The sequence below is a fragment of the Chinchilla lanigera genome, unplaced genomic scaffold (genome assembly GCF_000276665.1).
Source record: "Chinchilla lanigera isolate Chin_1 unplaced genomic scaffold, ChiLan1.0 scaffold00018, whole genome shotgun sequence".
Lineage (NCBI taxonomy): Eukaryota > Metazoa > Chordata > Mammalia > Rodentia > Chinchillidae > Chinchilla > Chinchilla lanigera.
The window spans coordinates 1533143-1546563 of NW_004955419.1; the positions used below are offsets into that span (position 1 = coordinate 1533143).

Consider the following 13421-nt stretch of genomic DNA (forward strand, 5'->3'; position numbering starts at 1 on the left):
GATCTGCAGCCCCCAGCCCCAGTCTAAACCTCTGCAGTCAGAACCTCTAAGGAGAAAGTGCAGCCATCTGGTTGAGTGTTTTTGTTTTTATGGATATACCCCAAATGATTCTAATACCATGGATGAAAGGCACAAGTCCACAGCTTCCCTGATCTCTTGGGAGCCAACATCATTCCCGGTGCCCATCATGCTCTCAGATGATGGTCTCTGCTTCCTGGAAAGTTTTACCTATATTTAACCCTATTCACGACCCTCCCACTATGGTGTGATCCAGGCAGAACATGGCAAGCACCCCCGGCAAGGAAAATTCCAATTTTCTGTCTTCTAACAATAACAATAAGAATAAGACAGCTGGGGTAGCTCCAGGGTTCTTTTTTGTGCATAGTCTTGACAATGAGGAACAAACTTCTATTTTTAGCTGACACATTATAGATCCAAGGAGTTCAATTCTGGGCTTTCTCCAGATATCTCAAAACAATCAGTCCTGAATCTCCACTCTGTGTGAGTCACCTGGCAAATTTTCACAAAATAGGCTTGACTGGGTTCCAGATTCCAACCCACAGATCCAGATTCCATAGTTTAGGGTGGGTCTGGGCACCCCATCTTTCAAAGGCTGCCCAGGCAATTTTGAGAAGCAGCCATAAATGAGAATCACTCTTCCAAGCTAAAAGCTTGAAGGAAAATACCTCCATTTAATGTCCTGTCATAACTTGAAACAAGGATGCCTTCATGAGTACCCCCCATGCTGCAGTACCTGGGGAGGTGTCTTGGTCTGGCCCTGGTCATGGTTCTGCAAAGGAAGAAGCCTCTATCTGCTTCCCTCTCACAGTTGTCGTGGGCAGCGACACCAACCTCACTGCTGTCCTTGACACTCAGGATCAGGAACAAAGCCCTGCATATCTAAACTGCTCCAGAGAAGCTAAGCAGATAACATGATGTGAAAGAGCTCCAGCAGAGAACTAAGACAGCCATCACACAACTACTTCACCCAAAGGCTCCAAGTACTAGCAACTTGTTGCTGTTCATTAGAAAAGATGAATTGTCCCACATTAGAAAAAACAGAAAAAGATGAAGACAGCAAATTAAAAAAAAAAAGTACACACAGCTATGCTCCTCAAGCCCAATGAACACAGCACATACAATGTGACAAATCAGTGCCACTTCTTCACATACACACTGAGTGCAACTAGTGGCACTAGTTCCTTCCCAGTTTCTAGGGGATGAACATCAACTCTCAGAAGGCCTAGATACTGTGGCTGGCTGTCTATATTATGATATGTTGTCTTTTTCAAAGTCTTGCCAGTCACTGTACTGTAAAGTCAACAGTGTTTGGGGAGTCACCCCACGGTTGAAGCAGCTACTTTTTGACCTACCTCCCCATTCACACCCTAGTTTTCTGAAATCTGTACCTCTCTCCCAAACTTGGGTCCCACAGCCATGTTTGCTCATCTTGACCATGTCCTCTTGACCTCAGGTGACTGGACCATGACTAAACATTCGACTAAAGTGGGCTGGATAGAATGTTGCTGGTCTCAGTGTGGGATGTCAGCTTAAATGGAGAAAACATAAATGTGGCCCTTTGGGAAGGTCAAGTTGGATCATGTGTGCAGATAGGAAAGAGGGCAAGAGGACAAGGGAAGTAGAGGTGAGAAAGACTGCCTACATGCTGGGGGCTCCCAGGCTACCTGAGCTCTGTGTTCACAGATGATGCTGTAAAATGCCCATATATCCCTGGAATAAGCGTCTCTTCTGCCTTTTCAGCTTCTTTAAAGTGGATTTCTGTCACTTGCTAACAAGAAACCCTGAATAAACTAAAGCCTCACACCAAATGCCAGACATTTCTAGGAATTTCTGTTTTTCAGAAATTTTGTTTTTAAAGACTTTTTTTTTTCCAGGCTAAGCAAGGTGGCATATGCCTGTAATCTGAGCATTCAGGAGGCTGGGGCAAGGAGTGCAAGTTCAAGGCCAGCCTTAACTGCATAGTGAAACCCTGTCTCAAAAAGAAAAAGAAAAAAAGACTTTTTCCTTCATTGTTTCTAAAAATGTACATATACATTTAATGAAATATGTGCACAATTTGCTGTGGCAACTGATTTGAAAAACAAACAAGAAAATTACCAGCATCTAGGTTCAGCAAAAAGAAAGCTCTCTAGGAAACCTGCCCTCACATGTCCTTGACAGTGAATACCTTCATCCAGGGAAGCCTGGGACAAGAAGGACAGCTTCCGAGGTGACTCAGGTGTGCAGCGCTGTGGGAAACAACTGCTCTGCTGCACTAGAATGGGCCAGATGGGTAGCATTAAAACAGCCAGCTCGAAAAATGGGCACCAGTATCAATGGAACAAATCAGTAACGTGCATGTATACAGACTTCAAGAGAGAAACCAAGAAACTGAGTCACTCTAACAAAGGCTGGCTAGACCCTCTCTTCCCGGCCACAGCTCTAGTACAAGGGTAAAAAGAACAAAGTACAGACCTCCGGCTGGATGGCTTTAAACACAGGGATATCCATTAGTGTGATCTGGCTCTGCAACAAAAAGAGATGAAGTTAGAAAATCCTGGATATCAGACAGAGTTGTCATGTTACTTTAGATCTACACAGAATACTACACAGTAAAAGTTGTACTTTCCCCTCTGAAATAAAAAAAAAAGTAGAATAAAAAACTAGATATATTTCTTGTGAAATTTAAATTAATTTTTTACTAATACATAAAAACATTAAAACACTTACATGTTTATGGAGTACCATGTAATGGTTTCATACATGTATACACTGTGTAATATTTAGGGTATTTTAATGTTTGAGAAGATAGGTGTTTAACCTGAAACATACCTATCTGCTCAAACACTTATTTCTTTATGGTAAAAATATTCAAAATCCTTTCTTCTTGTTTTTTAAGATATAAAGTACATAATTGTTATTATTATCACCTACTGTGCAACAGCACCCTAGAACTTCTTTATCCTTTATTATGATAGTATCCACTGGTCAATCTTTCCCCATCCCTCTATACCGCCTACAACTCTCCCCAGCCTCTGGTAACTGCCATTCTACTCTCAACTTTTGAGAGATCAACTTTTTGAACCCCACATGAGTGAGGTCAAGTGGTAATTGTCTTTCTATGCCTGGCTTATTTCTCTTCGTGTAATGACCTTCATTTCCATCCATGTTGTTGCATATGACATAACTTCCTTCTTTTTTATGGACAACTCTTACTCCACTGTGGGTATGTATTACATCTCCTTTACCCATCATGAGTTTATGAACAGTTAATTTCTTTCCATTTCTTGGCTATTGTGAACAGTGCTACAATGAGATGACAGTGTAGAGTTCATTTCCTTTGGATATATACATAGTAGTAGGCTTGTTTGATAATATGATAGTTCCATTTTTAATTTTTTGAGGAACTTCCATACTATTTTATATGATAGCTGTACTAATTTATAGCAAGCAAGGATCCCTATTGTTTACAACCTCATCAGCACTTGTTGACCTCAGTTTTTTGGTATCAGCCATTCTTGCTGGAGTAAGGAAATATCTCATTGTAGTTTTGATTTGCACTTCCCTGATGATTAGTGATACTGAACATTTTTTGATGTGCCTGTTGGCCATCTGTATATCTTCTTTTCGAAAATGTGTATTTAGGTCTATTGCCCATTTTATTTATCTTTTCTTTTTTGCTGTTGAGGTTGTTTGTTTGTTTGTTTTTGGAGTTCCTTACATGTTCTAGATATTAACCCCCTTGTTAGGTGTGAAATTTGCAAATATTTTCTCCCATTCCATAGGTTGTCTCCTCACTTGGATGACTGTTTCCTTTGCTGTGCAGAAACTTTTAGTTGATATAATCCCCTTTGTCTATTTTTGTTTTCAGGGTCCTGCCCCAAAAAATCCTTATTATCATTCCAATGTTCTGAAGCATTTCCCCTGTGCATTCTTCTAGTGGTTTCATAGTTTCAGGTCTTACGTTTGTCTTTAATCTATTCTGAATTGAGTTTTATAACTGGTGAGAGATAGGGGTGAATTTCTGATATCTTTCCCACCCTTTTTTCTCTTCATAAATCTTGATACACACCCTTCTTTCTTGAATGTGAGATGCAATTTCAACTTAAGAATTGATAATAGTTATTTGGAGGGTGGGGCTAGGAGTAAGGGGAACATTTTTAGTTTGGGAATTTTTGTACTATTTGGGTTTTTGTTTAAAGCATGAATTACTTTTGTAGTTTTAAAAAGTTGTAGATACAATATTAAAAATTAGAATGCTAACCAGAGACACTATCTATTACTCTAAACTTAAAATTATTTTAAAATTGTGGCTTATGGAAGTTATATTTTTCTTCTGAAGTCTATGCCTCTCCTAAATTATACAGTAGAGTGCTATTTAAGATGCATCCAGAGACCAATCTGGGGCCACAAACTGTTTACTCTAACAGCCCACAATGAGATCAGTACAGAAGCTGAGAGCAAGCACTGGGAAACCTTTATAGCAATTTGATACGGCCACAACATTTCTATTTTATTTGTTTAAGTATTAGTCCTCAACAGATTGGAAATGAAAGAACTTATTCTTTACCACAGTCAACTTAAGGGCACTAATGTCAGTAACACAGAAACACACATCAGGTTAAAATGTTGTGTCCAAAGTTAGAAGCTCCTCTAGGGACAGTAAGAGAAGGTATCGCTGCTGACAATGCTTCTGGCCAACACATGGACTGACTTCACAGGAAGTCAAATCATAGCCCACCTACCTCCACATGTCACATGGGATACAAGATGTCACTTACAGATGCCTCTGCAATAGGCCAGGAAAATGAGGGGTAAGGGCTTTCAGATGCCTATCATGTAATAAGACTGTGTCCACTGAACACAGGGCACTTGGGATAATCTGACACTGTGAAACAAATAGAGACTCTGTAACCTTAAAATTTATGTTTAATCTTAAATTTAAATTTAGAGTAATAAATAGTATCTCTGGTTATCACTTAACAGAAACATTCTCTGACATGTGATTTAACTTCTCCCAATCTCAAAGGACATATCCAGAAAATGGTAACTAATCCCTCTTATAGAAAAATAAATTATATATATCAAAGAGAATGTGAATTTAGGGTTCCTGACCAGTACAGATGCTAGGAAATAAGGGACCATTGATTTGGCTGACCATTCAGGTACTGAAGTTGTTCTAGATAAAGTTGAAAGGGGACTGTTACATTTAGTCAGCAGAAAGCCTCGTGTCAAAAATACACAGGAGGAAAATGCCAATACATATACTATGTCACCCGCAACTACAATCCAGGGCTTAGGTGCACAATTGCGGTCAGCTCTTGGCACAATTCAAACATGGTCCAAGGTTCCTGGGCTACTGAGAATCACAGAATACAGGCCAAGGCAAACTACCCCAGAACTGAAAATGGGAGGCAGATGACTTCAGGAAAGAGATTCTTTATCCCCTTCCAAGGGCCACTGCTCCTCATGGGCATAGGGGTAAAATGCTGCCACTAACAGAAGCCTAAAAGACAAAAACAAGATGCCACCAGGAATGAGGAAGCCCTTGAGGGGAATCTGAGCTCTTCTACCTCCAGGTCCCTCCAATGTAAGGGGCCATCTGACACCACACCCTAGGTTTGGCCCACATGCTGTTGGCCTCAAGTGACCAATAAACCTGAAGGCCTAGAGGCTCAGGGTACAGGGTCTGACTCAGGCTACAGGGTCCAGAGCTATGTCCTGGGCAGTGCAAACGGACTAGCATTTCTCCTGCCAGACCCACGGAGACTGTTAGCCAAGTGCTCTTCATATTTGGATTAATCACGCCATACTAGGGAACAGAAAGACCTTGTGAAACCAGGAGATCTGAGCTGAAAGCTCGGAGGGCCTTGGAAATCTCTCCTGCAGTTCAAGTTAACTCCCTACCTGGGAGATTCGGCAGGATGTTTGCAATGTCATTTAGGAAAAGAACCAAAGGTCTGCTAATATGAAAATGAGAAAACTTCCTTTCCATCCTGCCATCAGTTCTAGGGTTTGCTACTGAATTTCCAAATGATTTATTAAAATGATGACTTTACATTTCATGTTTTTTTGGATAGTCCAAGTTTCAAATATCCAGATCGCTTCTCAGATGGTAAATCAGAAAATGCATGCATTCTACTCAAAACATACAACGGCAGAGGTCAGCAGAATGGAAACACACTGGCTGGGCTCAGACGTTCGGTGTGAGGGTTTTTGTGAGACTCTGCCCTTTTTATCCTCTCCGCTCTGACCAAAAAAGGATGCACTGTCCAGGGAGAGATTATAACAACACAAAATACTTAGGTAAAAAAAAATCACCAGATTATGAGCTTCATGCTATTTTACTACAAAGCCAAACGTATGTTAAAAGATTGCTGACAGCAATCCTTCCCCAGAGGCACGAGCACTACAAAGGAGTGGTGGGGATGGGGGCGGGAACTTGAGGGGCAAGGCTAACTCTTGAGACCACTGGGACCCTGTACCCCCCATGCACAAACACTCAGGAGAGATGTCTCAGCTTCCTTCCAGGAGACAAGGGCATCCCCAGGGGAGTTGTTACCGCCTCCACAGAAACACAAGACAGAGAGGCTCCCACACTAGTTTCCAAACAGCAAGTCTGCCCAGCAGTGGGGCTAAAGGAACACTCGTCAGCAAATCCCTTAATGGCTTATCTTTACTTGGGAAAATTAAACGATAATACAGGATGTCTAGGCAAGCTCGTCACCTGGAAATACCTCCCTTAACCCTTGTCTCTTCCTCACCAAGACCCCTAAGAGCCCAGGCTTTTAAGGGAAATGGTCAACCTCCACACATTACAAAATATGCACTTCTGTAGAGATGAACACTACAGATGGAGAGATCTACGGGAGCACTTCACAATATGGCCCCTAAGGAAGAAAGTGGTATTATGTGGATAAATGAGAGCTAGTTAGTTATCCAAAAAGAAAATTGTTTTTTGCACGTACAGAATGTAGTATTTCTTCCTTCTAACAGTGGGGGACTAAATCCTCTCTTCCTAACCATGGCAATAGTATAAAGGTCTTGTAAAACCCCAAATAAACAAATTTTAAAAACTGTTCACATATTAGCAGCGTATTTTATCACAGAAAATACTTTAAAATTTACATTTAGATCACCAATTCAGAACCAGGATTGCTCAAGGAACAAAAAGTATTCAGCTCTGAAGATACATTCCTTTGATACATATACTCCCAGACTACAGGAAGTACACGTCTGACAAGTCTAGAATCATAGAAATCAAACGCAGGTTACACAGGAAGATCCTATAGGTCATCCAGCAGTACATCACAGCTGACGGGCTTATGAATGTCTCTGTTCTTTTTGGAAAGTTATCTAGCAGTAACTAGGTCCTAAAAATTTTATTGTTAAAAATATTAAACCTATAAAAAGTTGCAAAAGAAGTAAGATAAACTCTCACAACCTTTCATCTAGCTTCAATAAATAACATTTCTCCCTATTTGTTTTATTTCTACATAACTATATACCTATACTCATTTTTCTGAACGATTTGAGAATAAAATACAAATATTTATGATTCTTTGTCTCTATTTCAATGTGCGTTTCCTCGGAATAGTATCATCCTTTCACTTAATATTAAACTTACAACAAAGTCATTACGATTAGGAAATTTATAATCGGTAACAACAGTATTTTCTAATACACAGTTCACATTCAAAATTGCTGATTATCCAGTACTTGTTTTTATGGCAATTTTTTCTCATCCTGCAGTGCATTTAGACATTCTCTTCTATAGAAAAGTGCATATTGACACAACAATCCTTACAAATACATATAAGGAGACTTTATGTACAAACCTAGATGAGAGGATATAGACATAAACAAATATATAGATGCCTACTGTACTATTAGTTGTAGTAATAAAAATATGGAAAATGCCATTGAAAGGAATTTTCTGAAAAAATTATACCACATTACATGCTGAAATATTATACAGCTATTAAAAATCATGAATATTGACCTAGAAGGATGTTCACAATCTATTAATGACAAAGACAAGTCCAGTATTACTTTCTGCTCACTTGCAACACTGGGAGAGAAGGACTAAAGTAAACTGTACAGCACTCCTGGCAAAAAAAAAAAAAAAAAATGAGGACCGTGAAGTGATTTTAACCATCTTATAAAATAACGAACATTTGCACAACACTACATTGACTAATGCGTGGTTTTATGACTCCATCCTTGGTATTTCCTGCAAGTCAGCAGCTGGACCCACAGGCCCTATTGGGCACAGGTCCCGCCCCTCTGCAACCCTGGAGATGGCAGCACCTTATTTGTCAGCGGGCACAACCTGCCTCTCCTTTTGGTGGTGTTGGTGCTCACTGCTTGGATCTATTCATTTGCTGGGGTTAGGAAGCAATGACATTCCAATTCTGTCACTTATTTTCCATTTGTTAAACTAATTTAATAAAGAGACATTATCCCTCATCTACTACTTGGTTATCCAGCATAGTTCAAAAGTGAAAAGAAGAACAAATGTTTGATTATTTCCCCACAGTTATCAGTTTTTAAGATAATAAACTGGTCTGTCTTCATCCAGCAGTGACCCATTGTTTCATGGGCTTCAGTCAACTAAAATTATTATCCTCTAGAAGGTGAAGTCATCTCACCATTGGGCAGTAAGAGCATCTCTTTGATGGCTCCTGAGTCCTTCTGGCATCAGCCTTGCTGTCTCTGGCAGCTTCCTCCCTGGGACTGGAAGATGTACCAGAATCATCTTGAACATCTCCAGTCCCACACTTGGGAGCTGGGAGCTGAGCTCTTGGGAGAAAACTCTTTGCCAGCTACTCTTCCAGCTGACTAGTTTTCCAGGAATCCCTGGATTCTTTTAGAGAAAATGGTATTTCAAGCCTACAATCTGGTATTCATATTTAATATTCTTAATTCAAGTTCAAAACACTTATTTTAAAAACTCAACTTTTCATACATATACCATATCTCCTTTCTTTTATATCAAAAATCCTGGTCTTAAGTATTAGCAGTATACTTAGATTACAGTATACTATAAATATTCATTTACCTTATCCTACATTATTCATACAACAGCCTCCGAATAACAATACTAGAACTATCACCAATATAATTACTGCAAATAATTACGACATTTTTGCGTATGTTCCCCCTCATTTTTAAATAGTATATACTTTGAGTGACATTCTTTTTTTTCTTTTTGGTTTTTTTCCGGTACTAGAAATTAAACTCACAACCTTGCATTTGCCAGGCAGGCGCTGTGCCGCTGAGCTAAATCCCCAGCCCCATGAGTCACATTCTTGTCTACTATCTGGGCACAATCATTACAAACTATACCCTCCACATCTTATTTCTCACTTAGTTTTACAAGTAAATGTGTGCTCAATGCTCTCCACAAGTCTCTCTCATATGTTCCCAGTCATTCTCATTTCAGCTTGCCTAGTGGATCCCTTGGGAAAGGCTCAGAAGATGATATTCTCTGAGGCCGTGCAGGTTCCAACAGGATTGTCTATGTCCTTGATACTCTAAAGTCAGTTTTGCTGGGTATAAAATTTGGGTTACATTTTTTTCTTTCCTTAACTTATTTATGTTACTCTATTTTCCTCTGACAAAAAGAAAGGGCCTCCTACAAATTCATGTAACTACAGCTATCTGATTCTTGACTAATGGACCAAAACATGTCAGAGAAAGAGCCTCTTTAACAAACAGTATTGGGAAACTGGACATCCATACATAGAAGATTGAAAATATATCTCTATCTCTCACCTGGTATAAAAATCAATTCAAAATAGATCAAAGATATAGGTAGAGGACCTGAAACTTTGAAACTGCTAGAAGAAAACAAAGGAGAAACACTCAAGTCATAGGCACAGACAAAGGCTTCTTGACTAGAACTCTAATAGCACAGGAAATAATAGTAAAAATCAACACATAATATTATATCAAATTAAAAAGTTTCTATACAGCAAAAGTGAAGAGACAGTCCAGAGGACAGGAGAAAACTCTTTGCCAGCTACTCTTCCAGCAGAGATTTAATATCTAGAATATGAAAAGAACTAAAAAAAAATCCTTAACATCAAAATTTCAAATAGCGCACTCAATAAGTGGACAAATGAACTGAACAGACACTTCTCAAAAGAAATATTATAAATGGCTAATAAGTATATGAAAAAATGTTGAACATCTTTAGTCCTTAGGAAAATGCAAATCAAAAATACATTGAGATTATATATGATCCCACTGAGATTACATCTGATCTCAGAATGATTGTCATCAGAATACAAAAAAATAATAAATGTGGGAGAAAAATGAATACTTCTACACTACTGGTGGGAATATAAATTAGTAGACCCACTACAGAAATCAGTATGGAGCTTCCTCAAAAAGTAAGAATTATCATATGACCCAGCTATCCTACTCCTTGAAATATACCCAAAGTAATTAAAGTCAGCATACTACAGGAATCCCTGCATACCCATATTTATTGAGGCACAATTCATAATAACCAAGATACGGAACTAGCCTAGGTGCCCACCAACAGATGAATGGATAAAGAAAATGTTATAAATACACAATGGAGTATTATTTGGCTGTAAATAAAAATGAAATTATGTCATTTATAAGAAAACAGATGAAACAGGAGATCATCATGTTAAGTAAAATAAGCCAGACTCAGGTAAGTAAAACATGTTTCCTTAATATATTACATAAGGGAATAAGGGATGTGGGGTAGAAAGGAAAGCAATAGGGAGGGTGAATACGATCAAAATACATATATATATGTATGAAAATATCATCTTAAAACTAATGAGTTTTTATAAAGTGAACAGGCACTAAAAAAATATTTTAGAAAGTATTTCTTTCAAAAAACTTTGGTAATAAACTAATTTCCTTTCCCTTTTAAGTCATCTGCTGTTTTTTGCCAAGATATACAAAGGGTTTCTTTTTCCTTTAAAATCTAGTAGTTTACCAAGAATATGTCTGTAGTATTAGACATTGGGGGTTAATGGTCTCGACTTTATGGTGAGCTCTTTTAATGTGTACTCTTGGGTCTTTTATTTCATGAACATGATTTTAATTACAGATTTGGTATGGGCTCAGCTCCCTTGCCTTTTATTTCCTCCTTTCAGGGATTCCTAGTATCTGTATGTTGGATCTTCTTTGCCTAACGTGTCACTTTCTCTGTCTTTTGATCTCTTTCATTTATTTTGATATAAAAAAGTTTGCTTTCTTAAACCATTTCCTGCTATATTTATTTATTCTTGTGTTCCTTATATTTCAATCTTCATTTTCAAAATTGTTTTCTTATTCTCAATTCTTTCCTAAGTTTAGTCACCTCATTTTTGAGATTTTTCTATTTCTAATTTATGTTATTCATTCTTCTGGTATAATCTTAACATTTCTCAGGTCATTTAAAAATAGTTGCAGATTTTATCTGCTTATTGGCACACTTTTCTGGCATACTTTCATTGTCTATAGGGATTCTCTTCTCTTTTTCTTATAATAACTTTGAAAGATATTTGCCAGCAATAATTTGACCATTTTTATATAAAGTCAGTGTTCTTTTATTTAAAGTAACTTCATGTCTTTTTTTTTAACATGGCTACTAGAAAATTTGAAACAGCATATACAATTTGGGTTGAATTCCCATTGGGTAGGGCTGGTCTAGGGTGTCAGTCCCAGTTTCAAACCCCCTTATACCACTTGCTGTCTGTGAGGAGGTGACTTTCTTCTCTAAGAACTAATTTATTAGTAAATTAGGAATAATTATTATATCTGACTTATAAGGCTATTGTTAAAAAGAACTTAAATAAGGGATATAAAATATTTAACTTAAGAGCTAAACATAGTAAGTACCTAAACAGGAGAGCTTATTATGACCTCCCAGAACCGGGTGGGTAATTAATAGGTGATAGTTTCAGACCTGTCTCTATCAACATCCAACTAGGAAAAGTAACCACTTGGATCCTTGGATTTGCCATCAGAAAATCAAGAACTAACACCATGCCTCATTTGGTTGTTGTGAGGATTGAATTCTTTCAATCCATACATATTTACTGAGCACCTACTATGAACCAGGTATATTTTGGGTCCTGGGGAAAAAGCAATGAACAAGTCAGTTCCTGTCCTTAGGGAGTTTTTTTTTTTTCCACTAGAGGAGATATGCAATTTTAAAATCAGTGTTGTGATATAATTTTAAGTAGTAATAGGACGTGAAAAGGACAGTGTAAGGGAGAGAGGGCTGGAGAAACATTCCATCAGCCTAGGGGAAGCCCTCTCTGACAGAGACCGAGAAAGAGCAAGGTAGAAGGCTGCTGCCCAGGCTGCCAAGAAGCAGCAGCCCATACACAGCTGTGGAGCCAGGGCAAGGCAGCAGAAGAGGCATGGCCAGACCTCAGGAGCACTAGGGGCCTGAGGAGGGAGGAATGTGGGTCTCATCCTAGAAGGAGGGAGGAGTCACAGAAGAGTTTTAAGCAAGTTTTAAAGGGACCCCTCTGACACAGTTGTTCCATAATGTCCTGGAGAAATATAAAAGAAACATCTGCCTCTAAACTGAGAGGGCACTAAGAATCCAAAAAGTGATGAAGACAAGTATAGCCTGGTAAGTAAATGAACTGTTTAGGGGTTATTTCAGGGCAGGGATGACTTGTAGGTTGCAGCACTACTAAAGTCATCAATATCCCTTGTTAAGCTACAGTTTCTATGTAGCTCAGAGGTAAACAGCAAAAAGCAAAAGACGAGAGTTCTGGGAAAAGCTATGTGTACTCCACCTCTTCCCACCTTTATCAGGTGCTCTGCTGCTCTCAGCAAGCACTGTCAAGCCCCAGGAGTGGACGATCCTGTGATGTGCAGTCGGGCACACAGCCTCAGCATCTTGGAGGGCCCACTGCACAGGTGAAGTGGCCCGCTACAAAATGGAGTTACAGTATTTTGGTTAGGGTTCAGAGGACAGATCATCATTATTTTGGGCCTGGAATAGAGTGAATGTGGGAGCCAGAGATGGTAGGGCAATGACAGGGCCCATGGTACCCTGCAGGGCATGAAATCTTTACACAAAGAGGGGCAGGAGGAAGTGGATCTGATGTACCCCTATGGTTCTGGAAAGAAACACAACCCTTGGACAGCGCTTGGAATCAGACTTGAGGTCACCCCAGAGCCAATACAGCCCTACTACCTGTAAGGCCCAAAAGCAAGAAACAGTCATGACAAAATGAAGAGACAACTCTGCTCTACCTGTCAGTAGTGGCAGAGTTGGTCTGCTGGTCAGTCCAGCAGCAACACTGGCTGGAGAAAAAACAATTTTTTAGATTTATAATTGCATTGATTGATTGATTATGTCAACTTGAGAAGTTCAGAAGCATAACTAAACTTGGCTCAGCAATTGGCTCAGCAATTCTACACCCTAGGGT

General features: G+C 39.0%; 1 protein-coding gene across 10 annotated transcripts in view; it reads right to left on the reverse strand.

The window, feature by feature from the left end:
* The window catches only part of Ralgps1 (Ral GEF with PH domain and SH3 binding motif 1), a 259202-nt gene that overhangs the window by 198516 nt on the left and 47265 nt on the right, over window positions 1–13421 (reverse strand). For all 10 annotated transcript variants that reach the window (XM_013513184.1, XM_005382445.2, XM_005382439.2 and 7 more), the window contains exon 4: window positions 2476–2526. In XM_013513184.1, coding sequence (XP_013368638.1) covers window positions 2476–2526 — 51 coding nt within the window. The remainder of the gene's footprint in view (window positions 1–2475; window positions 2527–13421) is intronic.